At 43.1% G+C, this 27,307-nt stretch overlaps 1 protein-coding gene across 1 annotated transcript in view; it reads left to right on the plus strand.

Moving 5' to 3' along the window:
• LOC111228044 (Down syndrome cell adhesion molecule-like protein 1 homolog) overlaps positions 1-27,307 on the plus strand; it is a 100,313-nt gene that overhangs the window by 49,940 nt on the left and 23,066 nt on the right. The window contains exons 4-12 of the mRNA XM_022753821.1: positions 14,602-14,748; positions 15,263-15,541; positions 16,664-16,939; positions 17,471-17,770; positions 20,590-20,732; positions 21,513-21,642; positions 23,540-23,818; positions 26,796-26,924; positions 27,074-27,253. Of these exons, the coding sequence (XP_022609542.1) occupies positions 14,602-14,748; positions 15,263-15,541; positions 16,664-16,939; positions 17,471-17,770; positions 20,590-20,732; positions 21,513-21,642; positions 23,540-23,818; positions 26,796-26,924; positions 27,074-27,253 (1,863 nt within the window). The remainder of the gene's footprint in view (positions 1-14,601; positions 14,749-15,262; positions 15,542-16,663; positions 16,940-17,470; positions 17,771-20,589; positions 20,733-21,512; positions 21,643-23,539; positions 23,819-26,795; positions 26,925-27,073; positions 27,254-27,307) is intronic.

The following is a 27,307-nucleotide window of genomic DNA, read 5'->3' on the forward strand; positions in this document are numbered from 1 at the left end:
GAGCATTGGTTGACAGAACAGCAAGGCAAACATAGTGAGTTCATCTGATAATACCTGAGAGGTGGAGGTTTGGCGGGATGAGGAAATTAGAATGATAATCGTCTTCCTGCTTGAACTTATTCTGAAAGTTTCATTAGGATGGAGAGTTTGAAGTTTGGATGGATGGACAGAAATGAACATCGCTCAAACACTGAGCCGATCCCTCTCTCCCTCTGTTGCCAGAATTTAATCACACTGTTCTATCTTCTGATCTGTAATGGACTATTCCTACCTTCATGCATATGACTCTGCACATGTACAAAATTACTTTGAAACTCATCCATTTGTTTGTCACTTGCACTAAATTGTCTTATTTAAATATGTAGCAAACACTTACCTCATTGCCATGAGAAGCAATTAAAATAGTCCAAGTTAAATTATCTTCAGAGATCAGAGAAATCAAATTCTTACATCCTGCATGTTCTTTCATTCCGTCCATTTGCTGCATGGATAAGAGTTACTCTTTTCCTGTTTTTTAGACCCGAGTAGATACAAATTTATATTACAGAGTACATTTAGAATTTCATCCAGGGTGACCTTGTTCTTCTATGTTCTCAAGGTTACTCATATTGTGTCTTTTGAGGTGAATTTTCTAAAGCTCCTTTATTGATCAAATTTTATCTTGCTTATACAGGCTATTAGCCGTTACAGCAAATACCTCAGCTTATAGTATCCAGTAAGCCATTTGATTCAAATGACCTTTGAACAAATCAAAAACTAAAAGAATTGTTTGTAAAAGGCAAAGTTAGCAGACAGGGTTAGGCTTAGGCTTAGGCTTTTGGCAGGTGATTGTGACAAATCTGTTACCCTCAGTAACCCTCAAAGCCCAGGTCCAGAGCAGTTTAAGACAGCAGAGGGCTACCATCTTCAGCAGGGAGTTTGATGTCTGAGTCCTGGTGCTTCCGAATATCATCTCTCCCTCTCTCTCCCTCTCTCTTTCTCTCTCTCTTACTCCATCTCCTCCTCGTTGGACAGTGGTAAATTGAGGAGGGCTGAAAGCAGTGCTACAGCAGATTTCACTGGACTCTACGGGACATTCCTCATCTATCATACGCACCTCCATCCTTCATTTCCACCATTCATAGTTGTCACATCTACAACAGTGACAACCTTCTTTAATCCCTTAAAGTGGAACTCTGCCAATTTGACTCATCAGAGCCTATTTACAGGTCTTGGACAGTGTTACTGTGTATGTGGAAAAAAAAAGAAGCCTTTTGTGGCTCCACAGGAGAGCTGCACAAAATCTGTCTCAGGTGATATCACTTGTATCAGCGTTGGTTGGTTGCAAGTTTGAAGATGAAAAAAAAAAATCCGAAGGTGTGGGGTTAGAAAGAATTGAACTCACCAGACCTCTGTTGCCTGCTCCTCATCTCTGCTTGAGGCTATTGGCTAGAGGCTACAATAGCCACTATTACACGCAAATCTCTGACCAAACTCTCGGCAGCTGAATTGTATTGTGTTTAGTGTAGGCGGCAGGTTTTGACAAAGAAAAAGAATGTGAGGAGTAAAGAAAGGTTTGATCCTTTTTTTTTTCTTTTTTTCTTTTTTTTTTTTTTTTTTTAAAACTGTCCATCGTGAGTTTGACAATGTTGAAGAAGTGTAATGCTAAATCAAGTGCGTACTTGCACTCCCATGCTTACTATCTTTATTATGCCTTCTTGATATAGTGTAAAGGTCAAGAGAGAAACATTTTTGATTGAACCGTTTGCCCATGGCAGCTTCGGTCCGTTGTCCTGTTGAGCACCCTTATCTCCAAGAATCGCACATCACCGTGCCATGGGACGCTGGATCAGCTGACAAGACCACAAAGCACGCCTGACTAGCCACCCTGTGTATGTGCGTTTGCAGACGTGTGCGAGCGTACGCCTGCACATACATGTATTTTCAGCAGGGACTTTGTGCTTGACTGCTTGTGTAACTCTACATATGCTGAGTGCGGTATGTTTGTGTGACAAGGAGACAAAAGAATTCCCAGAGAAGGGATAGTGAGAGAGCGGAAGAGAGAGAAAATCTGGATACATGAAAGCTTGTGATGGCACCTTAGCTGGACTCCCCATGCTCCCTTCCAGCGACAGTGTCCTCATCATCATCCTCTTCCTCCCTTGGATCTTTCTTCTCATCTTTTTCTTCCAATCCTCCATCAGTCTTTCCTCTTTCTCTTGCTCTTAGTTCCTCTTCACTTTCCTCCTTTTTTTTTTTTCTTTTTTTTGCTCTTTCTCTCTCCTCTTGGTCTCTTCTTTATGTTCCCTCCCCCTTGATCTGGCAGTGACATTGGGCTAAAGTGGGACAGAGTGTAGGGGGGCAGTGAGGCAGAAGAGACAGAGAGACAGTCATGCAGGGAGGGAGGCAGGGAGAGCTGCTGCTCTGCTGTGGCGGTGCCCCCACCCCCCTTCCTAGCACGTACCTCGGGCACTCCTGGCCCCTCAGCCCTCCCCGCAACGTCTGGGGAACCCGCTTTTAGCATGTCACCACTACTCCACTCCAATCTGCAACATCTGTCTCTGCAGCTCTTTTGCTTCCCATCATCCCTCATTTCGTTCTCCTGCTTTGACTCCTCCTCCTTCTCCTCCTCTTCATCCTCTTTTGGGTCTCTGTCGCCAAGATGCCCAGCAACAGCGGTGAGGGTGCATCATCACGGTGGCGCAGGCGAACGAGGGGAGCCTTCTCCCTGCTTGCCCTCCTTGCTTGCCCTCCCTCGCTCCTCACATCCGCCTGCCATGCAAAGAGCACTCATCCGCACACAGGCCTTGCTCCCCGGTGACCTCCTGCTCCCTGAGATTCAGTATGTGTCACTGTGGTGCTGCTTACATGCTGTGGCACTGTAGTACTCCCACTGAGGACAACATGGCTTTACAAAGGGCAAGGCATTATTGATTTGTGTGAGAGTTTATCACGTGTGCCGGCATTCTCACGGTGTCGCCCCTTCTCATGCACACAGAGGGAGCCCTGAAGTCAGCACTGTATGTGAGCAGATTCCTGTGTAGATACAGTACAGCTAGGGGTGGGTGATATGACTTCAAATCAATAGCATGACTATGATTAATGAACGATTACTTTGGCGCTTATCGGCCTCTCTCTTATTTTTTGAGCCATGCACATCATATTTGGCAATGTGATTATGCTCCGAGTGATTAAACAAATTGGTGGCGTTACCTTTTGGTCGCTATCCATGTTGCATTCACCACTTTCTGGTAGTCGTGACTAATAACACCCAATCAGGAGGCGAGGCAGGTGTCTGTGTCACTGTTTCCAAAAGCCTTTCGTTTCTGCCCGTCCAGACAGAGTTTTCAAACTAAAACGGGGCCAGCAGCGTTTCCAAAAGTCTCCGTTTTAGGGGCTTGAAAACTTGAAAACGCCAGGCGTGAACGTAGTAAAAGTGATTTCGATTTTAAACCTAAAATGTATTAGTGTGGACGAAGCCTGAGGCTCACTGTTTGTGCTTGTTTCATCTATATCGTCAGGTTCCACGGTGGAGGCACGTGACTGAATATGAGGCAATATTTTTTTAAGGGGACAGTTCATGAATGAATGCATTGCGGAAAGTATCAACCCAGTTGACCAATAAGAGCAAGATTAAGCCAGTGACAGGTTCTAAATGTCTTGTTCAGTTAATTGCCCAGCCCTGAGTACAGCACTGTTAGATTTACCGGAAAAGCTAGACAGAAAGTCAAAATGCTGCTTTGAGAAGATCCGTGATCAGTATATTCCCTGTTTGCTATGTCTTCCTCTTCATAATAGATGACGATCACACAAAACAGACCTTTGTGTGAAATTAGACTGTTCACACACTGTTGTGTTTGCATTTTCCACAGCAGAAATAAGATCACGCTTTAGCAGAGTTCAGCGTTTGTGTGCATTGCGGCATGTTTATAATGCATTAGATATGTCCTGTTAGCCTTCTCATGACTGGCGAGCATGTCTGTATCTATTATCTATGAGACTAAATAATTAAAGACAAAAGCGACACAATGTACCACATGTTGACAAGTCGGGAGTATGTGTTTGTCTGTTTGTCATTGTCAGTGACCAAATGCAGTTGGAGCCATTTTTTTTCAGTTGTGTGTTTGTGTTTGCACTCTGACATACAGAGCATACATTTGACAGGGAAGAAAAATGTGCAAACAATCTGAGGGGTGTTTTTGTGTCAAATTTTTCCTTTCTATCCCACTTTCCTAACCCTTTTCTCTTCATCTCTTCATCCAGACATCCACCCCTGCCTCCATCTTGCTGTTTGAATATTTATGGCCATTCCAATTAAGGTTGCTTAAGTGTGGTAGAGGCCTTCAACCATTACAGAGGGAGAGATGGAGGTGAAGATGAGGGGGAGTAGGCTCATGATAAAAAGACAAAAAACAGATTATCAGATTTCTCCTTCTTTCTATTTCTTTTGGTTTGGATGAGTGCATTTTTCCATTTCCTTTATTTGTTTTTCTTCTTCCTCTCTCTTTTTCTCTCTCTGTAGTCTCAGGCATGAGTTGTTCAGAGAGGGTGAGGGGTGTGTGGGTGTACGGGGTGTCACCTTCTAACAACAGATATAGAAAGAGAAACAAGTAGACACAGCAGCAAGGAGAGAGATGGAGGTAGACAACAGAGGAATGAAGGAAACAGATATCGAGAGAGGAGGGCAAGACAAAGAAAACAGGAGACGTGGTGGTGGTGTTTGGGAGCGGGAGGTTGGGTGGGGGTGGGGGGTGGATTGGTGGCAGCTGGCATTTGACGGTGAAGCATGCCTTTTTAATGAGTGCTTTAGTCCTCTGCATACCTATCCTCAGATCGCTGCATCACACTGAACCTTGAAAACAGACGGAACAAGGAAGGAGAGGAGGATGAGAAGGTCAAGGGTTGGGACTGAAAAACCGGAACACGTGTAGAGAGATAAGAATAGAATGAGTGTGTATCTGTGTTTGCTCTTCAATTATTCTGCCTCTGGTAACCACGTGAGTCCTGCACTCATAGGAAGAGGAAGAGAAAGAGACAGAGTCTGTGAAATTCACACAACTCTTCTTTATTAACCTCCTTCTGTTATTTTGACATAACCTCTTCCCAGTCCTTACACAAGCTTTTGTCTCTGATTGAGTCAAAGAAAGTGGCAGTAATATGCCGTCCTTGTGACTCTTTCTGTGTCTGGCTTGTTCTCAGTAGCACTTAACTATTATAGACTACTTTGAATGTGAATAGAGAGGAGATAGGAGCAAGCGTCATTCATTTCATGCTAGAGAGAGAGAGAGGGAGAGAGAGTGGGAGAAAGAGAGCAAGCGAGAGGGGCTCAGATAGGGAGAGAGCCTATTGTAGCGAGGTGTAGATTTCCCTTTGTCAAACACATGCCAATTCTTCAGACCCAACAGAGGAGAGGAGAATAGGAAAATGATAGCAGCAGAGAAAAGGATGAAGGGAGAGAGGGCGGGTTGGAAGGCGGGAGAGGAACAGAGGGGGAGGAGAGTGGTATTGATTTGACACTCAGGGAATCACACCACAGCTCTGTTCATTTTCATTCATCTGCCCTTGTAATGGTGGTGTTAATATGGCAGGTAGGGGGAGAGGGCAGGAGGGGGATTTAGGAGGATGAGAACATTTTATTAGAATCCAATCTTTATTATCCTTCACCCCTGCCCACCTTTCAGCCCCCTACACACAGAGACATGCATGTATGCACTGGTGCACATGCATGCACACACTGACTCATGCCCCTAGATGTGAGTAAAGGTGAGGTGAGAGTGTTAATTACATGTTGGGCCTGAATGGACTCACACTTGTAGAAGTCACATTTTATACTCTGTCTCTGTGTGTGTGTGTGTGTGTGTGTGTGTGTGTGTGTGTGTGTGTGTGTGTGTGTGTGTGTGTTGCAAGGAGGGGGCTTAGATACAGTATGAGCAGCACAAATGAAATAGCTTTTAGTAGGCTTTCCCAGTGCCTCCTTGAAATCAGCCATAATGGGCCCTTGGTAATTATCAAATAAATTAGCCTGGGGAAGGAGAGGAGGAGGAGGATTAGGAGGAGGAGGAGTGATCAGGACTGACACTTTTTCATTCTGAAAAACATCTTCTTTACCTATTCCCTATTTGAAAGAACAATGTAATTTTTAACATATTTTTTGCCAGTTCATTTGTGGTGCTCATCAGCTGAGCAGGCGTGTGTGGCAACAACAGTTTATCTGGTACATGTGGAGAGATACAAACATAGTTTCAAAAATATTTCATTATTATTATTTCAGTAGATAGTTATAGTAAGGAATTGTTCACTCAGGTTCCACAGGTCAGTCCAGTGAACACAAGAAAACAAAAAATCCATGACAATATTTTTCAGTGAAGAGGTTGAGGTGAAAATAGAACACAAGAAAATGATCCAGAACAATAGCAACATTTCTATAAATTGCACTATAAGTTACATTCCACCAAAACTTGCACTGTACATACCAAGTGTATAGACATAGCTTTCTCATTGATATTTTCACATTCATGTCTATGGCATTGCTCTCAGGTTTGGTCGAGGAATGTTTAATGCCAGCATAGAAAGGATGCCGTTTATTAATCCTGGAATCTCAGGAATGACACTTCAATCATTACAGTATGCAGAAATAATAATAAATAATAATAACCACAGAAGCAGTGTTATGTACCATCATTTACCAAAGATGGTTATTACTTCACTCTTTTTGCCATTGTTTTTTACTTACTTGTTATGTCAGGACCACTGTGCTGCCATGTGCGTCGCTGCTTCGACTTTGTTAAACCATTAAATTCACTTTTATTATATGGTGTATCTTTCGCATGTATTTACCAATCACAAATACATCCACCGTGTTTACCCGTGTGAGCTTCTCTGTTACTCTATGTCTCTGGTAGGGAGTTGACTGACTGCTGGTAGGCTGGGATGTAGCCATATGCCCCATTACTATTTTATTACTCTGGCATAGTATCCACTGTAGCTAACATTACCCTCAGACACACACATACACAAACAGTTTAATTTTGCCAACCGTAGTACCACCGGGACGCATATGTTGAGACTTTACACAAGAAGGTTTTCCTCCAGCAGCAGAGCTGTCCGTGGTGCTTCCTTTGCCAGTATTCCTGAATAGTTTGTAATGTAGCTGTCCGTGGTGCTGATCTGGTATAAACACTGAGCATTTCTCCCAATGGCATCACTTCTTATGCACTGATTTGGGCATATTTGCTTAATTTATGTACATAGGTTTCATAATAAAATGTTTTCTAGATTTTGACACCCTTCACACACAGCTCAGTTTCTCTCAGTGCAGATGTATTGTGTTTACTACTTTTGAGGTACAATAACTAATGGTAAACCTCCATCGTACTCCACCAGTTAAACATCCTTAGGCATCCTTCAACTGTATTCCATTGTAGCACATATATTGTTTGTACTGCCTCATAGCTTGCTTGGAACAGGTAGATGCATTTGCTCATTAAAAATGGGCAGATGAAGAAGCATTTTTCACCCAGTTGCAGCCTCACCCATGTCACAGCCCTATGTCACCACATTTAAAGACATTTAGCTTTGAGTGCATTTGCTTGGAAATGAATAAAGGACTTCTTGTGTGTGAAGCCTACTTGTGGCTGTTTGGGGTAGTTTTTGTACTTAAAACACACCAACATCTTATGTGGCATAAATAGACATATACTCACTTTTTCATTTTTTCACTAATAGATTTCACTAATTCTAATAGATCTCTCACACACAACGTATGTGTGTGAGAGATCTATTAGAATTAGTGAAATTAGCATTGTAATGATGGAGGGTAGATAGAGACGCTGTGAAAGGGAAAATGGAAAAGAGAAGAAAGAAATGAAAGAAAACTAAAAGTTGTATGAGGAGAAGAAGAATAAATAAGGTATGTGTAGGTGTACTCTACTTTCTGCTCATTGCTGTGGCATCCTGTGGTGAGGATGCTCGTCAAAAAAACACACACACTCACAATTTGTTGAGTGCACTCCGCAAACGGGGCTTGTGAGACAGTGGGAGTAAGAATTTGTTTTTTTGTGAGATAAATTGTGAGTGTATTTGCGAGTGTGTGTCCATTGTAAGTCTATTTGTGCACCTACTGGTCTGTATTGTACTGAGCCTGTGGCCCATTTAGCCTTAAAATCTGAAAGGCAAACCTCGACAATAATGGTCATGACAGTCTTCAGCATCTGTTTTTGTTAAAAAATAAAAAAGCACAAGTGAAAAATAAAGTGACATTCACAGAGAGATGTGTTGAGTTCCTCTGTGGCCCATAGCCCAGGCCTGTGAAGCAATTACAGATCCATTCAGCAGTTCCTCTCCTCTGATCTCCATCGCCATCATTTAAATGGCTGATTCCGTTTTTACCTCTAATGAAGGGTACTCTGTCGCACACACAAAGCATACACACATACACGCAAAACACACATGAAACGCACACTTGCACACGCCGCTGTGTGCCACCGCAGCGCCCCCTACCCAGCTGTTGTCACGTGAGTGCACGGGCCCTAGCAACAGCGAGCGAGAGAGCGAACAAAAAAGAGAGATCCTGGCGAGCGCAGGGGAGAGGGGAATGGGTAAAGAGAGGGAGAGAGAAAGAGATTGGAGGGAGTGAGAGAGAGAGAGAGAGAGGGAGGGAGGGAGGGAGGGAGGGGGAGCCGTAGAGCATTAATAAGTGATGAGTCCAACAGTGTGAATTGCTGTTAGTTAGCATTGCTGCAGCGCCGCCTTCATTTGCATGGCAGCACCAAGAACAAACCCCCTTACCTACGCCATTTCCTCTCTTGCTCTGTTTCTCTCCGAATCACTTTCTTTCTTGCCTTCACTCACTGTTTTATCTATTTCAGTCTCTTTCTTTTTCTCCGTGGTCTTGCCAGCATCTCAAAATATGTATATCTTTTCTTAGTTACTTTCTTCATCTTTCCTTCCTGTCTGATCTGTTCCTCTTCTCCCAGAATCCCTGGTGGCTACAGTATTCCTACATTAACTTGATCATTTCCTTTTCTCGTTGCTTCCCTCGTTATGATCTCTCATGTTGCTATTCCTTCCCCTTCTATTTGATGATAATTTGTGGAAAATGGCAGCCATATACTGTACAGAGATATATTTAGCTGCGCCTTCCCTGCATCCCTTCATCTTCTGCCTCCATCTTTGCCTCCTCCTCCCTCTCTTCTCCCCTTCCTCCCTGTCTCTCCCACCTATCTCAAAGAAGAGGGGTGTCCTCTCTCTGGAGGAACTTTGGGGAAGACAAGTGATGCTCCAGGGCTCCCTAATCCTTTTTTCATTGTGTGTATGTGTGTGTCTCTCCACCCCTTCCTGTCTCTCTGTCTTGTTATTTGCATGTATGTGTCTATCTGTGGAATTTCTGGCATACGTGCACACACACATACACACACACATACACAAATCCAGTAGTAGCTTCACTCTGCACTTGGCTTGACTTCCTGCCTCAGGCTGATCAGCTGAACTGATTCCATTACTTACAGACCCCCCTGTAAGAGAGGGAAGAGGAGCACAGACTAGGAGGAAAAAAAGGCAGATATAGAAAGAGGTAGAGGGCAAAGGGGAGACTGGAGAAAGAGAGATCGGGAATGGAGAATACATGTCACACAGATAGGAAGAAAAAAGGAGTAAAAGAAGGGTAGGAAAGGGTCGGGGAAATAAGGAGGAAGTGAAGCGATTTTGCACCTCCCTTGGGTGTGGGATAGACCTCTGAAATTCTCATCCTGCCTCCCACAGCAAAAAAAAAAAAAAAAAAGGAGACACAGAAGCACATAGATACACACACTCAACAACAACAACAAACTCCTGGAGGCGTAGGCAGACTAGACGAGAATTGATCTCCTCTCCCACAAGGAGAGGCTTGCAAGGGGAGAAAGAGAGCGAGGGAGAGAGAGGGAGAGAAAGGGAGATAGAGAAAGACATAGAAGAATTGTTTTTACCCATGTGTGGCTCTCAGGCCTGCAGGCCCCTCATCCCTCTCACTCCCTCCTCTGTCACTCCCAACGGCGTGTTTCTCTTTATCTCCCCATCTCTCCCTCCATCAATCTCCATCTGCCGTCCTCCTCCCTGTAGGGTCATCCCCTTCCACTCCTCCACCTCCTTCCTCCATCGCTGCCCGCACCCTCTCTGCTGTTTTAGGTGTGTCACATCTCCACAGACAGCAGGAGAGCTGGTATTGAGTAGAAATTAAATATCAGGTAGAAAGAGCAGCGGAAAAAAAAAAGGGAAGAGGAAGTGAAGAGTGGTAGAAAGTCAGAGCAGTCAAGGGAAGAGAGAAGAGTTTGATTCATTTTATTAATGAATATTGCACTTCATATGACACTGGATATGCTCTCTAGGGCTGAAATTATTAATTAATGAGAGTCATTAGAAAATTCATCAACAACCCATTTGATAATCAATTAATCTTCCCACACTTTGAACCAGACACTGGTCTTTACTCCCTTTATTTGCAGGCTTAAGACATTGTCACCACATGTTGCAGCTGGAGATGCAACATGTGGTGATACATGTTCTCAGAAAGCTTTTATGCTCTTTTATCTAAAGGTTTTTAGTATGCAAGAATACATTTATATTAATAGATAGATAGATGGCTTCATTTTCCTGTTTGGGATGAATATGTTTTGAGTTGTGTTACGCCCCATCATGCTTTCGGTGGTGCAAAAAAAAAAAGAAAATTTTAAATTGTCACTGTAGACTATAGACTAAACAATTCATTATTCATCAAAAGTCATCTGCAGGTTCATTGCTAAAGGAAATATCTAAGTGTTTGTTGCAGCATTCTGATCAGTAGAAAGAGAGAAAGGAAGACAAAATGAGAAAAGAAACGAGAAATGATGAGGCGTGGAAGTTTCCTTTACAACCGCTGTTGTAACCACCACTTTTCTTTCCCTCCATTCTTAACCATCTCTGAATTTCTTACTCTACCCACCACCCCTACCACCACCCTCCTACCCCTCCCTCTACCCCCTTCTGGTCTGTCTTTCTCTCTCCAGGCATGTTGTGACAGGGTGTAGCAGTGTGTTATACAGGGTTCTACTCGCCAAGTGCATATTATCCTGTAAGGCTTAATACCCAGGTTGGAACAAAAGGGCAGGCTCGGAAATTACAGCTTACGTCGCTTAGCGCTCAGCACAACAGTCTGACTCACATGAAAACACGTGTGTGTGAACTTTCGCATATGCATGCAGATGCACAGGCTGACACTCGTGCATGGATACTGTATATATTCATAAATAAGAGACACACACGCGCACGCACGGATACTGTTGACTCAAATAAAATGTAGATGCTTTTACTGATGATATCAGCTCGACACAGATCTGACAGGATGCAAAGTTCTTGATAAGAAATGCTGTGGACCAAATCTCTAAAAGCTGATCAGCTGTGCAGCTGGAATGACAGGTATTTTGATGATCAATCATTCAAGTCAAACAGATCAAGGGAGCACACGGGAGCAGTAACAGCTTTTAATAAGGTAGAGCAAGAGCCGAGCATGTCTTCAGACTGTGTTAAGTGTCATCATACTTCCATATCTCACCTGCCTCAGTTGCCCTGTCTGTTGAGGCACTGGTTTGTTACAGATCCATTCAGCAGTGGGTAGATAAAATGGTCTTTTTACTTTTTTAAAAGCTTTTTTTCTCTGGATGAACTGATTAATCTATAAAATAATCAGCAGATTAATTGATAATGAAGGAGAAGAATGACTTATGAAAAGCCCTTATGTGGAGTCATGCACATTTTGTCTAGTAAGTGAAAACCTGTTCAGTTTGACACAAGAAGTAAAGCCTTCAGTCTTCTTCACTCCTCAGTCTTGTTAGAGTGATAGAGTGTGTGTGTGTGTGTGTGTGTGTGTGTGTGTGTGTGTGTGTGTGTGTGTGTGTGTGTGTGTGTGTGTGTGTGTGGGGGGCAAGGAGCCAGGCCAGTCCTCTCTGTTTTAATAAATCTCCTTTGGATGGAGCTGTGCAGCCATAAAATGCATCGATTGTCGTTGCTCACATTGTGGCAGGAGACACACACACACACACACACACACACACACACACACACACACACACACACACACACACACACACGCTAGCTTGGTTATTCATACTTAACCTACACATTCCTATCTATACATGTTCATTGATCTCACACACAGAAAACCATGTATTGACATTTTCCATGCCTACGTACAGATGAGCACACTCGTATTAAACAATAAGCATACATTTTTAAAAACCGAGAAAATCTGATTATTAACTATTAACTATTGATTAAAAAAGGATCATTTAAGAACAAAATGAAAACCAACCACAAATGAGACTGAAGGACTGAAGTTCTCACACTACAGCAGCCTCTCTTTACCAACAATTCAACACGTCTACCGTTAGTGTTTCAGAATAAATTTGCTGTTCTGTGACTAGGTGCTGACCTATTGCTCGAAGCATGTGTGTGTATGTGTGTGTGTGTGTGTGTGTGTGTGTTTGTGTGTGTGTGTGTGTGTGTGTGTGTGTGTGCGGCACATATTTCCACTATTCAACTATTCAATACACCTGCGTTTTACTTGAGCTCTCTCTTGTCAACACTGCAAAAAGACATTGAAACATCATGTCGAGCAAACAACTGCCAGCATCTTCACACACAGACACAGACACACACACACACACACACACACACACACACACACACACACACACACACTGCAATAGCATTCGCATAACCAAACAATCTGCAATCTACTACAAACTCTGAAGTGCACTCTGTCTAAAATAACCCTTTGGGGGAACAGAATACAAAAAGACTCAGAGAAGCGGAAAGAATCAAACACTGAAATACACTCTCCTCGTCTCTTTACCTTCCATCTCTTTCTCTTCCTCTCTCTCTCTCTCTCTCTCTCTCTCTCTCTCTCTCTCTCTCTCTCTCTCTCTCTCTCACACACACTTACTCTCTCTATTGACATGTAGATAAATCAGAGGCAGACCAAAAAGTCACTGATGTGAAATGAAAATGACACTAATCTGCTGTTACTATAACACACAGAGACACATCAATTATTAACACCTACAATAACTCTCCTCTCTCTTTTCTCCTCTCTTTCCCTTTCTCCTCATCTGTCTTTCTCTATTGTGTATATCTCACCAGATGAATGGGACAGAGTGTGTTAAAAGCTCCCATGTGTTCACCTAAGTGCTGTGGCCGGGCCTTTTGAAGACATGTATATTGTAGTCATCCATCCATCCACCTCCCCACCCCTCTTAAGTCAGTGGTTTCTCTGGAAAATGGGTTCAAGTTTTGATTGCTTCTGATGGAGATTCTTGTGTCCAGTTCAATCATATCTCAGACTCATATCACCTTTGCTTCACTCAACACCAGTTTTTCTTTGCTTGGTTTGTTTTTTTCAACAATCACCAACATATAGAAATTACAAATGATAAATTCAGTGTATATAGATCTCAGGGATAGAGAGAGTATAAATGTATCTTACAACATTTGAAATAGTGAATAAGACTTTAAAAGACATTGAAGCATCTACTTATGGTGTAGCTTTGTGTATTTGTAAAGACTTGTGAAACACACATTTTATTTGCATCCATGTTAGTTACTTTCCAGAATGTGGACAAAGCATTATAGTGTGTAAGGTTTATTTATCCTGCACCTGTTTTCCACAAAAAACAAGACTCATTGACTTTTGTTCAACAGCAGCCATTATGCCCACAAGAGTAAATTATATTACACAAACTGGCACAATTTGTTTATTCAAAAAACATGTTTTTTTAAGCCTCCCCATTAGCAACCGCCAGGGGCCGGAGGCATTATGTTTTCGGGTTGTCTGTCCATCCGTCCCATTCTCGTGAGTTTATCTCAGGCGTTGAAGGTATTTCTTCAGATTTGGCACAAACATTGTCTTGGGCTCAAAGATGAACTGATTTGATTTTGGTGGGCAAAGGTCAAAGGTCAAGGTCACTGTGACCTCACCATAACTCGGCCATAACTCACAATTTCATACACTTATTATGACACAATACAACACAAATGTCTAATAGGATAAAATGATGAAGTGATGACATTTTATATCCAAATGGTCAAAGGTCAACTTCACTGTGACATCAATGTTCTGCTAAAACACTTCTGGCCATTATTCAACACTGTAACTGGAGATTGTGACCATAGTCCTGCAACTGCAAGCAGGTTGGCAGAGGCTAATTAGTCATTTCAGCTGATCACATGCTAAAACATAGTGTAACAGTGGCACAAATAAAGTCACTGAATCGGTGAACTGAAATTTGCTAACATGAGCTAATAGTAACCACCATAAGCTACAGGTTGAAGGTTATAGCAGCAAAACTCTTTAGTCAACAAACAACAATCACAATCCCCCATCTGTGATTATTGGCTGGAATATTTGATTAGATAACCTTATCCCTTTACAGAGTGAGTAGGGCTCAAAACAGAGACTCTGAAGAGCCCCGCCTAATGCAAAACCACCTATATTGACACAGCATCTAACATGTAAATAATATGGCACATTTGTTATCCAAATATGTAATATTTAAATAGTTTAAATAACATCCTTCTCTCCTCTTCTCCCTGCTTCCTCTCCGCTGTCTTCCGCAGGTAACCGTTTCTTCCTGACCTCATTTGGCGCTCTGTATATCTCAGAAGTGCAGAAGGAAGACGCTCTGTCCACCTATCGCTGCATCACAAAGCACAAGTACAGTGGAGAGACTCGCCAGAGCAATGGAGCCAGGCTCTCTGTTATGGGTATGCAACATGTTACCATGTCCACTCATAATAGCTGCTACATGCCAACCACAATGTGAGTGTTGGCTTTTAGAATATTCCACCATTATGGGAAATACAGGTATTGGCTTTGTTGCTAAGAGTTAGAAAAGAAGATCAATACCACTTTTGTGTCTGTATGGTAAATATCAAGCTTTTGAGCGAGATGGTTATCTTAGCTTAGCATAAAACCATGTGTCATTTTTACACTTATTATGCAAGATGCAATGTGTTAGCTTTAGAGGTGCTTGTAGGTGGATTTTGTTATGTTTGGGCAGAGCCAGACTAGCTGTTTTCCCCTTTTTCCATTCTTTGTGCTAAGCTTAGCTAACTTACTGCACAAACATGGGCGGTATCAATCTTCTCGTCGAACTCCCAACAAGAAAGTGGTGTATTTTCAAAAACATCAAACTGTTCTCGTAAAGATCTAAAAATAAATTAAAGGACTAATGATTCCAAATTGATATATAATTTCTCTGACATCTTTCACCTACAGACCCTACGGAGTCCACCCCGTCAGTGCTGGACAGTTTCCAGTCCGGTGAGGTGCAGGTCGGGCACAGTGTGGAACTGCCCTGCATCGCATCTGGATACCCAAACCCCACCATCCGATGGCTGAAGGATGGTCGGCCATTACCTGCAGACTCCCGCTGGACGCGGCGCATCACTGGCCTCACCGTTTCAGACTTGAGGCTCGAGGACAGCGGCAACTACATCTGTGAGGTCACCAACAGCTTTGGCTCCAAAGAGGTGACGGGTCACCTCAATGTCATAGGTGGGTAAAAGACTGAAGACAATACAACAGTGTGATTGAAATATTAAAATTAAAGTCCTGTGACCACCTCTCCGCACCCAATAAAGCATCACTGATCACTTTCTCTGCCTCTCCTGACCTGACCACTCTTCTACACTGACAACTATAGACTGAGCCAAAGAGTGAGATGGACACAGTTAAGGAATGTAATGTCAGGTTCCCGACAGGCACAATTATTTACATCATCATTTAGGTTCTGTTGGTTGTGCCCCGGCCACGTGTTGCCTACACGCCACCCCAAACCAGCGTCACATATGCCTAGCGTGAGCTTGATCTCCACGGATGGCTCGTTCCCCTGCCGTGCTATATTTCATACTGTCGTGTGTATGAATGAAAGAGATGTGTGTCGGTGATGCAGACAGATAAGAGGTCACACTTGTGGAGACAATGGGGGAGGGGCAGCGGGGGGATTTGAGGGTGGTTGGGAAAAGGGCTTCACCCTTAGTGGACACTGGGCAGACTGGGAACAGGGCACATCACTGAACAAGCCACAAACCTCCTGTGACAGGCCGTGGAAGGTGGGACACTCACACACACACACACACACACACACAATTACAGTACATGCACTCATTCCCTGTGAAGAAAGTCTTACACATACACTGTCACTCACACACACACACACACATTCAGCAGCCTCCAGCGCTTAACACCAGCTGCTTTATTGCTCACTGACATTTTCTCCCCTTTCTGTTTTTCTGTCTCGCTCTTCCTCGCTGCTTAGCACACACACATACACACACACACATGCACTCACACTCACACACACAAAGGCAATTGTAGAAATCTTCAGACACAAACAACAAATTCACGATCTCACCCCACCGAAATATGATTTGCATTGCCTGGCCAGCACAGCGTGGCTCTGTTCAGATTGCTTCCATTCAGTAATGCAAATAATACCTGTACTCTCTGAGGCAAGCCTGCGCACACACCGAGCACTGTTCTTTCAATAAAATGTGAGTGTGAAGGTATGATTGACATTTCAAAGAGCATATGTTTCCGTCTAACTTCTCTTTCTTTTTTTTCTTTTTTCTTTTTTTTTTTTATCTCTGCTCTACCTGGTCCTCCTTCCCCCTCCAGAGCCATTGCGGGTCACCTTGTCTCCCAAGAACCTGAAGACAGGGATCAGCAGTACAGTCATCCTCTCCTGTGCCGTCCAGGGTTCCCCCCACTTTACTGTGTCCTGGTACCGTAACACTGAACCTGTCCTGCCCGATCAGCACTTTTCCATCCAGGGGGCTCACAATGAGACATTGTTCATTTCTGCTGCACAAAAGAGACACTCGGGAGCTTACCAGTGCTTTGCCACACGCAAGGGCCAGACTGCCCAGGACTTCTCCATCATACTGCTGGAAGGTGAGGACAGAAAGGGATTACCCCAATCATGAGTGTATATGAAACAAAAACTGTCCAGGTTTATTACACTGCTATCACGGTGAGGGTAAAAATGATTGTTTTTTTTTTTGTTTTTTTTTAATACTTAAGGAGACAACAATTACACATTACATTTTTATATGCACCAAGATGCGTCTCCTTCATATCTGCAGTTGTGTGTCTGTTATCAGGAGATTTGATTGCGGTTGTTGCTAAGATGCTAACAGGGCATTGACATAAAATTGACACATTGACAGTTGCATTGCATTTCTGTTATGATCCATCTTGTTTAATTCTTTAATGATTCACAATTCATTTTTATTTTATTGTACACATTGAGTGTATGCAATCATACACAACATTTGCACACATATTACATGAAGAGAAACAGAACAAAAAGCAAAACAAAAGTGTTTTCATATGGTGGATTCTAGCACACAGAGAGATTTGCTGTTGTTATGTTACATGCTGTTAATTCACATTTACATCTCTTGTATCATGATTGTTTCTCAGATGGCACACCCCGTATCGTTGCCTCCTTCAGTGAGAGGGTGGTGGTCCCGGGTGAACCGTTTTCCTTGATGTGCGCCGCCAAAGGAGCGCCTCCTCCCACCATCACCTGGACCCTGGACGACGAGCCCGTGGCGCGGGACCTGTCGCGTGTCAGAGCCAGCCAATACACACTCTCCGACGGCAGCACTGTGAGCCACGTCAACGTCAGCAGCCCGCAGATCCGCGACGGAGGAGTGTATCGGTGCGCCGCACGAAACTCGGCCGGTAGCGCCGAGTACCAAGCGCGCATAAACGTAAGAGGTGCCTGTCTACTTTTCAATATCAGTCATACAGAGGCTTCTCATAGCCTGACCCCTACCCCCACCCTGACCCATATCCTATCCTGTACCCTTCTATATCTCTACCTCTATTTCTGTGTGTGTGTTTTGCTTTCTCATATGAAAATTTTTAGATTTTCTCTTGTTTTACATTTTCTCTCTTGTTCTGTCCATCAGTCTTTACACCTACATGTTAATTATCTGCAGCAGTCAGAGTTTTGTTTCTCTAGCAGCCCATACATGTTGTCCGTCTCCACAAGCTTACTGCCCTGTTGCTATGCACATAAAGAAAACAAATACACCTACTCATCCACTCATCCACCTGCCGTACCTACCTGTATGTACACTCACACACACACACACACACACACACACACACACACTGAGACAATGTTAAAATGGAGAGACTATAGTTCAACATATGGAGAGAAAGACTTGCTAAAGGAGAGGAAGTGAGATTAAGGCAACGTGAGACAAATGAAAGAAGAAAATTTAGAAGAGACAGAAACAGATGTGCAGAGACGTAGAGATGGGAGAGAATAGATGAAATGAGAGAAAAAGAATGGAGAAGAGAGGAGTGGAGGAGTGCCATTGTCTGTTGGGGTGGGAGTGATGGTGAACTCTGGTGACAGGACTGGTGATGTCAGTGTCGTCGGAGATGACAAAGATGAGGAGTGACACCGATGGACAGGGCTGTATCGCTCTCTCTCTCTCTCTCTCTCTCTCTCTCTCTCTCTCTCTCTCGTCTCTGTCCTTTGGTGAGATGTGTAGTTGTGACATGTGAGTCTGCTCTAAGTAGACATGCCAGAATGATCACTGGAGTGAGAATGAGCCCCGTTGCCAGAGAGCTTCAGCCCTACGTACAACACAACCCGACACCAATACAGCCAATAAACACACATACATGGCCACACGTGCCTAGCCACACATGGAAAAGCAGTAACACGCCACTATGCTTATCCACTCACTGAAATGCGATACACTCAACTTATCCCATTCATTGAGGGGGCCAGCAGCAAAGACACTGAGCCACACAGACATAGCTGAACACACATGCACATGCACACTGTAGCTGTGTTTGTGTGAGGGTGTGTGTCAGCGTGTGTGTGTGTGTCTGTGCGATGGTGCTCCTGAATAATACATCTTTGACTCGTCAGAGCTGTGACTTCAAAGCTCAGCACGCGCTGAGAAAGGGAGGAGAGAGAGAGAGAGAGTTGGGGGTAGGAGGGCTAGAGGGAGAGACAAAAACAAAGATACAAGACGAACAATGGTGAGAAGGTCGGAGCAGAAGTGACGGATGATTGAGTGATAGCTCCCAGTGTCTTCCACTAATGCTAAACACAGTTTGTGTCTGTCCGACTGTCTGTCTGCCTGCCTGCCCACAGCCTCTGGTCTTTTGGCAATGATGCACACTGAGCCAGTTAAGCTGTGTTATAAGCTGTGTTATATTTTCTGTATTTTTAGGGCATCATTCACATGAATTTTGTTCCAGTTCGTTTACCAATTACCTGTTGTGGCAACTACTGCTCAGTCTCACTGCCACTCAAAATATGTAGCATGACCTTCACAGAGTTCTCAGCACAAATGTTGACAGACCACATAATCATTTGTTATAACACAAAGAAAAACCATGCATAAGTTACACTATGTAACCATGGGAAATGCGCAGCACTTTGTCCATGCCCCACACTGAATAAAAAGTACATTGCATACATATGGACACACTCAATCCATGATCGGGTTGTTAAAGAGTTCTGCAACAGAACTAGGATCCTGCAGCACCCAACACAGATGTGGCAGGTGCAGGATACATTTACAGTAAAACACTTGGGAGTGGTTGGTCGGCATGAATGAAAATTCATGTATGAAAATATGACACTTGGTCTTGCATGAGTGCACCCATGAGTGTAAATGTGCCACTTTCCAGTAAACTAAAAGCCTCCATACAAAGTACAAAATAAAGTCAGTTTAGTTGTTCTCATCTGTTTCACCCACTCACTTTCCTTCCTTTCTGTTATTCTCTCTTTTTAGATTACTGATGCAGTGGGTTACATTAAAAGTCAGTTTGTTTAAATGTCAGCTACATTAAATAAAATTTTAATCGCTAATCCAATCTGACCTGTAAACAATAACACTATTGCTGCTGCTCTGAAGTCTGGCGTCCCTGTATTTCTGCATCTAGTTAGTGTCTGTTACTAGGGGAAACAATGTGAACCACCTGTATCAGAGAAACTGGGGCATGATCTGCAACATTTACATCCACTTTCTGCTCCCAGTACATGAAGCTGAAACTTTCCTAACTTATTTGGTGAGGCTTTTTTTTCAGTTCATGTCTTATAAAGGTAGCTTATTTAACAGGTGAGTAACTGTCTAGACTTAAAAAATCCAAAACAGCCTCATGTGTCTGGGATGGGCTAAACAGATTTTCAGCAGAAGACAATTGTGGGTGGGCAGGAGTGGGAAGGCACATCTAAGCAGTAATGGTCAGAAATTGTGCAGTGTGTCGGTGCTCCTCCAGAAAAACTCCAGAATAAAAGCTGCTTTTTAACATTAAAACAAGACATTCTAACCTCTCTCTCTCTCCCTACACCCTGACATGATTTTTTTTAACTCTTCTGCCCGCCCCCCCCCCCCCCCGCCCAACTCCCTTCCCAATCACCCCTCCCCTATATTCCTAAAATTCCATGACCTGCTTCTGACACCATCAACTAATGGTCTTCTTTTTCCTTCTCTTTTCTATCTCTGGTCAACCCATCTCTTCATATCCCCCCCTCTGCCCATTTCTCTCTTTCTCTCTCTCAGGTCCTCCGAGGATTCGGCCTATGAAGAACATCACTGCGGTGGCAGGAAGAAACACTTTCATAAACTGCCGTGTGATTGGGTACCCTTATTACTCAATCAACTGGTACAAGGAGGGACTTCTGCTGCCTGATAACCATCGCCAGGTGGACTTTTCTGCACTTCTGCTCAAAGACAATCAAATAGCTCAGAACTTATTTTCTATACAGCATTGTATAATATGAATATACAATATGTAGGTGCATTAATCCTATCCTGTACATATACTGTATTTCTGGAGTGTTGTTTAAAGGCTAAGTCAGTAAGGCTGACCATATAAATTACTATTTATCAGCTGATTATGTTGCCTTCTTTATAGCTTTATGAGCAAAATATGTACCAAAAAAACACAAATACCTTAGAATTAGTTATTGTCTAGTGTCAGTCTGTGTACTGTGAAACAATTAGGGAATGATAGAAGGGCAATGTTTTGTGTCACAAATTGCACCTTTAAGAGAGATACAAAAATGTATCATGTCATGAAACATTTCACATGTGATAATTTCGCAAAAGATTTATGCTCTCATCTTTATATTACCAAAGTCAAGTAAGCGTTTGACAAAATAAAGAGTTTCAATCAGATGCACAATATTAATGACCACTGCCTTCTATAGTCCCTGTGAGCCACTTATTGTATTGTATATTAAATTAGACTATGTTTTGCTATGATTTGATTTATCAGTATAGCAGAAAATATTTCCATTGGGTGGTAGCTGAAAACTCCCAAACACAAATGAATGAAGGCAAATCAAAGGGACTTCCTTTTGCATCAGTGTTGGCCATGTTTTGATCTTAGCAGCATCTCATTTAAATTCCCAGCTCTCTAAATGAATAAGAGGACCTAGCATGTATCGTCTCTGCATGTAACACTGCTGATGTCTGTTCAGGTGGTGTATGAGAATGGGACTCTGAAGCTCAGCGATGTTCAGAAGGGAATGGATGAGGGAGCCTACGTCTGCAGCGTGCTCATCCAGCCACAGCTGTTCATCACGCAGACTGTTTATGTCACTGTCAAAGGTCAGTCACAGGACTGAATTTTTTTTTTTAATCAATAACAGGTTTTTCCCTCCATAAAAAGCCATATCAATGTCTGTAGTAACGTACATACCACGAGCAGACATAATCTTGTGTGCTGATGTAAATAATATATACCTATTTGTGTTTAGGATTTGTGCAATAAGGTGAACATACCATATGTAAATATATAAAGTAATGTAGAATTTTGGTTTATATGAGTCTAGCTTTGTTTTACTGTGTCATATAAGGCAGTTGAAAAAAATTATGAATGTAAACACGAGTGATTGTAAGAGGGATGGAGAGTGAGTAAGGCTGGTTTGGAGCAGGAGGGTGCGAGTGTAACAGAGGGAGAGGAAAGAAGAAAGCTGTATGCAATGCCTCTAATAACCCCTGATTAAGGGGCGGAGTGGCCTAGTGTGCTCTCTCAACCACTCAGCAATTACATAGAGCAGGAGTGCTATTGTATAAGATTTGTGTGTATGCCACACGCATACATATATGTGTGTGAATGGCAAAGACTGTGTGTGTGTGTGTGTGTGTGTGTGTGTGTGTGTGTGTGTGTGTGTGTGTGTGTGTGTGTGTTTGTTTGTGTGTGTGTGCATGTGTATGTGTATATTCGGCATGTCACCCTGTATGTTATTTCGCTCTGCTCTCTGCGGCGATAGCATGACATGTTTGTTTTAGGAAGTTGTCGAGTGTGATTGTGTGTTGTGTGTGTTTCGGTTTGACATTGGTTGATGTGTGAAATGTGTGGTACTCGGTGGTCACATACATGCACGTGCGTGCACATGAGTGTGCATATGCATGTGTGTACGTACATTTGCTGCGTGTGTGGGTGTAGGTATGTGCTTGTATGAACGTGTGCTCGTCATGTCTCTGATTTAATTAGATGAATTTTAACGAGGCCCAGATTAAATCCCCCAGATGTCTCAGCTGTAACCCCCCCACCACCACCACCACCACTACCATCTCCCTCCCCTCTTCCTGCACTCCAAACCACCGCCATCACCTCTGCCGGTCTCCATGGCAACGCTGTTCTTCCCCCTGTGGATGGGGCTCTAATTAGAGCAGCTATTATGGGCTGGCTTTAGCAGGGCAGGGCGGGGTTGAGTGGAGGGGTTGGTAGTGGGCACAGGCGGCTGCAGAGTGGGTAGTGGGCTAGTGGGCCAGGCTGCGATGGCGTGGAGGCTTTGGGGGTCCAGGCTTAGGGGAGAGACTCAAGGTTTATGATCACCTACAGACAGACAGACAGACAGACAGACGGACCGGTAGTTTACCAATCAGCCTGCCAGGTGAAAATGAATCTGAACCATGCCCTTCAAAATTAAATTTAACTCTGTCTTTTTGCCTCCCTCTTCTGTTTCTTTCTAACTCCACCTCTTCTCCTTTTACATCACTCACTCTCCCACCACATGTCCTCTCGATGCCCCCGGATCTTCAAATCTGTGTGTCTACCCATATTCTCCCTGTCTTCACATCTGACTCTCTCTCTATTCTCCACCCTTCACTTATTCATATCTGCCTCAAATCTCTATCTTCACCTCTTTCTCACCCCACTCATTTAAACAACCCCGTAACTGTTTTCATTCATCTTTTTTTCTTTATTTTCATTCCCTCTTTGCCTCATTCTGTCTTCTTTCTATCTACCCTTTATTTCACCCCGTTGCCTGTCCTTGCCTTTTTCTCCCCCACTTTCCTTATCATCATATATTTCCTCGACTTGATCTGCCTCTTCTATCTTCTTTCATCTCACTTCACTATTTTCCTCTCTATTACTTTGACTCACCTACATTTCTATTTACTCTCCCTACCCTCTCTACACATCTTACACTCTATCCTCTCCTTCCTTCACCTGTCTTGCTCACTCTTTCATGCTCTCCTTCTGTACCTCTCTCAGTTCCTCCACTGATCCAGCCATTTGACTTTCCTCCGACTTCCATCGGTAAATTGATGTACATTGCCTGCGTGGTGTCGTCTGGAGACATGCCCATACGCATCACATGGCGTAAGGACGGGCAAGAGATCGTGCCCTCCTCGGGCATCACTATCGACACGAAGGAGTTCATGAGCTCCCTCCAGATATCCAAGGTGTCGCTCAAACACAACGGCAACTACACCTGCATTGCCAGCAATGACGCTGCCACTGTCAGCACAGAGAGACAGCTCACAGTTACAGGTAAGAAAAAAAGGAGTGTGAGAAGATAGAGGATATGAAAGTGAATATTTAGAAAAGGTTGAAGGAGAAAGGAAAGGGGTTATTTTAAAAGAAATTGATTTAGAATTGCACTTCAATAAAATATGGTTAAAAATGAATCAGCAGAAGGTGATATATCCTTCCCTTTCGTCCTCGTTATGGGTTACGCTCCAAAAACACTGGATCTTTCACTTCCCATAATGCAACTCAATGGCATCTTTCATTAGACTCCTTGCTCTCTAGCCTCCAGAGCCACAGAAGACACTGTACAACTGTATTAACAGCTGTGCTGTGATTTTGGCTATATGTACTTATAAAATGATCACTCAGAGAGAACCTTAGAAGTGACATGAATATGGTTCGCTTTGTGGTCCACTTCAATTCAGATGGAGCCTCAGTCCTCTTTCTGTTCACACCATAGTACCTCTAGAGCTCTCAGACCTGTACTGCTTTGGATTAATGGTCGCTTTCACTTGGAACAAGGTGTATGCTGTAGCCTACTTGTCTTGTCCACCTTCCTGTGGTAATTAGTTAAATTAGTAATACTAATTTGGTTCAGTTAGTGATACAATATATTGTGTGTGTGAGTGTGTATACATATATTTTCAAAAAGACCAGAAAAATGGACATCGATGTTAAAACCAGGAGGCCATTTAGGCCTCTAAAGTGGAGATGGCCGTGCTATACCCCAGTCAAAGTAGACAGACAGGTCCATATGAGTCCAAGAAGGGAGGCTATAAATGAGAAGATGGAGTCCCCACAACCCCACTCTACCACTGAGCATCCAGAATATTGGAGAGGTTTAGATTGGAGAAGAAAACCTGAATTATCAACCATAACAAAGGATCCATAACCACAAAGGGAGGAAAGTGCCAGAGAGGCCGAGTGGTCACAGATGTGTGTGAAATAGGGAAGTACCTGAATTGAAATAGAGTGCATACCGAGTATGCCTGGAGTACTCGAGACATGATGTAACCAAATTCTGCAGAATTGACAATGATGGTGTCACATGTATCAATGAAGAAACTCAACAAGCAAGGCTTCAGGGATGCAGCCAGGTGGGCTGCTGAATTCAGCCAAGACAAAGTGTCTGCAGCAGCAGTTATCTGTCCTCATTCACTTTTGTCTGCAGTTACAGGCTTATGAAAATTTGGGGATTTTTTCTGCCTTCAGCCTTATCACTCAGAATCCAAGGAGGTTGTAGGTAGAACAATCAGAATAGATTTAATTGGGATGGATTGCATTGAGTATTTGATAATTGTTGTGTTTTATATTTGTAACTTTGAATCAGTTATGACTGGTTATTGCTTTAAGTTTCTGCCAGTATAAAATAAAGTACCTTATCTACATTTAAAGTAAAGGTATCCTAGATTTATTGTGTGTAGTCTAAGAGTTTCTTTGAAGTACCTATAGCCTCTCCTCAGTGATGTAAAAGTACAGATTGCGTGTGACAGGTTCAGGTCCGTAGCCTCTTGTCGTTTCGTCTCGACTTTGAAATGAACATTTCCCTGGCAGCAAAAGTATATAACAACTGTTACAATGTTGTTAACCAATTTATTTCATTAAGTATTTTTAATAAAAGAGGCCAGTAAGGGTGCTAGTGAAATGGCAGTAGGGAGGACTTTGGCAAGGACAGTTAGTGGCTGGATGAATCTCCCTCGCTTCAGCCTATATATATTTGATTAGAATCCTGTTTTGACAGGCCGCCAGGAAGGCAAGTCTTCACCACTTTAAGGTGAGGGCTGAGCAGGTCTGCTGTACTGGAGAGCCTGGATAGCAGTGCATTCAGAAAGCCCCTTAAATTTTTTCACATTTTGTTATATTTCAGCCTTATTGTAAAATTTAAAAATTTAAAAAATTTTCCTGATCAATCTACACTCAATACCACATAATGAATTTTAGAAACTTTTACAAATTTATTAAGAAGGAAAAACTGAAATATCAAATTGACATAAGTATTCACACACTTTGCTATGGTACTCAGCTGCATCCAGTTTCTCTTGATCATCTTTGAGATGTTTCTACACCTTGGTTGGAGTCCACCTGTGGTAAATTCAATTGTTTGGACATGATTTGGAGAGGCAGGCACCTGTCTATATGAGGTCTCACAGCTGCATATGAGAGCAAATACCAAGTCATGAGGTGGAAGGAACAACCTGCAGAGCTCAGAGACAGGATTGTATCGAGGCACAGATCTGGAGAAAGCTACAAAAAAAATTCTGCTGCACTGAAGGTTACCAAGAGCACAGTGGCCTCCACAATTCTCGAATGGAAGAAGTTTTGGAACAACCAGTACTCTACCTAGAGCTAGCGGACCGGCCAAACTTAAAAATTGCGGGGAGCAGGGTAAGAGAGGTGACCAAGAACCTGATGGTCACTCTGGCTGAGCTCCAGAGATACTGTGTTGAGATGGAAGAGACTTCTAGAAGGACACAAAATGTTTTTGCTGCAACATAACTAAATGTAAAAAAAAAAGTAGGAGTCTGAACACTTGAGTTGGCAACACGCCGCCTCTAATAGAACATGGTTGCACCAGTTAATTGTGAAAGAGCAACGGCCAATTGGCAGTCATGTGGCATTTGGCTGACCAATGGTGGAATTATGATCACTCAGCTATGATCAGTCAGTCAGTCAGTCACAGACAATCGTGGATAAAGGGCCAAAAAAGTAGCGTCTTTTGGGCTCAGTAAATAGTCTATTTACTACTTAAGTAGAAAACAGTCCAAAAGTGATCTGAATACATCTTCTGCTCCTGAAAATCAGTCAATTGTACCACATTTATTCCAGTTCACTATAATCAACATAACCAATGAAAGGTTTCAGATATGTGGTACAGCCGTACCAGTGGTGATGTGTTGACTGACAAACTGTTCATTAGCCATGCAAGAAACATTTAATACGGTTCTAGTTTGAGGAAGTCTTTGTCTTTTCATAAATTTCTCCTCTCCTCTTCCTCCAGTGCCTCCTCGGTTTGTGGTGCAGCCCAACAACCAGGATGGGATCTATGGGAAGGCAGGGATCCTAAACTGTTCTGTTGATGGATACCCTCCTCCCAAGGTCATGTGGAAGCATGCCAAAGGTACACTAGGTACATGAAACCTCTTTCATTCTTTTTCTACGTACTGTGATGTATATCTGTCTGCTTTTCTTTGCCCAAAGTAATAGTCATAGTCCATACTGTCCTGCTACTATAACATAATCACCTGTTCCTGTTGCTGTCTCTGTCTTTCTGTCCAGCGGGTATTGGGAACCCGCAGCAGTACCACCCTGTGCTTCTGACAGGCCGGATCCAGATCATGAGTAACGGCTCTCTACTCATCAGACATGTCCTGGAGGAAGATCGTGGCTTCTACCTCTGTCAGGCCTCCAACGGGGTGGGCTCTGACATCAGCAAGAGCATGGTTCTCACTGTTAAGAGTGAGTATACTCACTCACATACGCTAATGTATCAGAGTATGACTTTTTCACAGC

Source organism: Seriola dumerili, unplaced genomic scaffold, assembly GCF_002260705.1.
Source record: "Seriola dumerili isolate Sdu_G_001 unplaced genomic scaffold, Sdu_1.0 BDQW01000199.1, whole genome shotgun sequence".
NCBI lineage: Eukaryota > Metazoa > Chordata > Actinopteri > Carangiformes > Carangidae > Seriola > Seriola dumerili.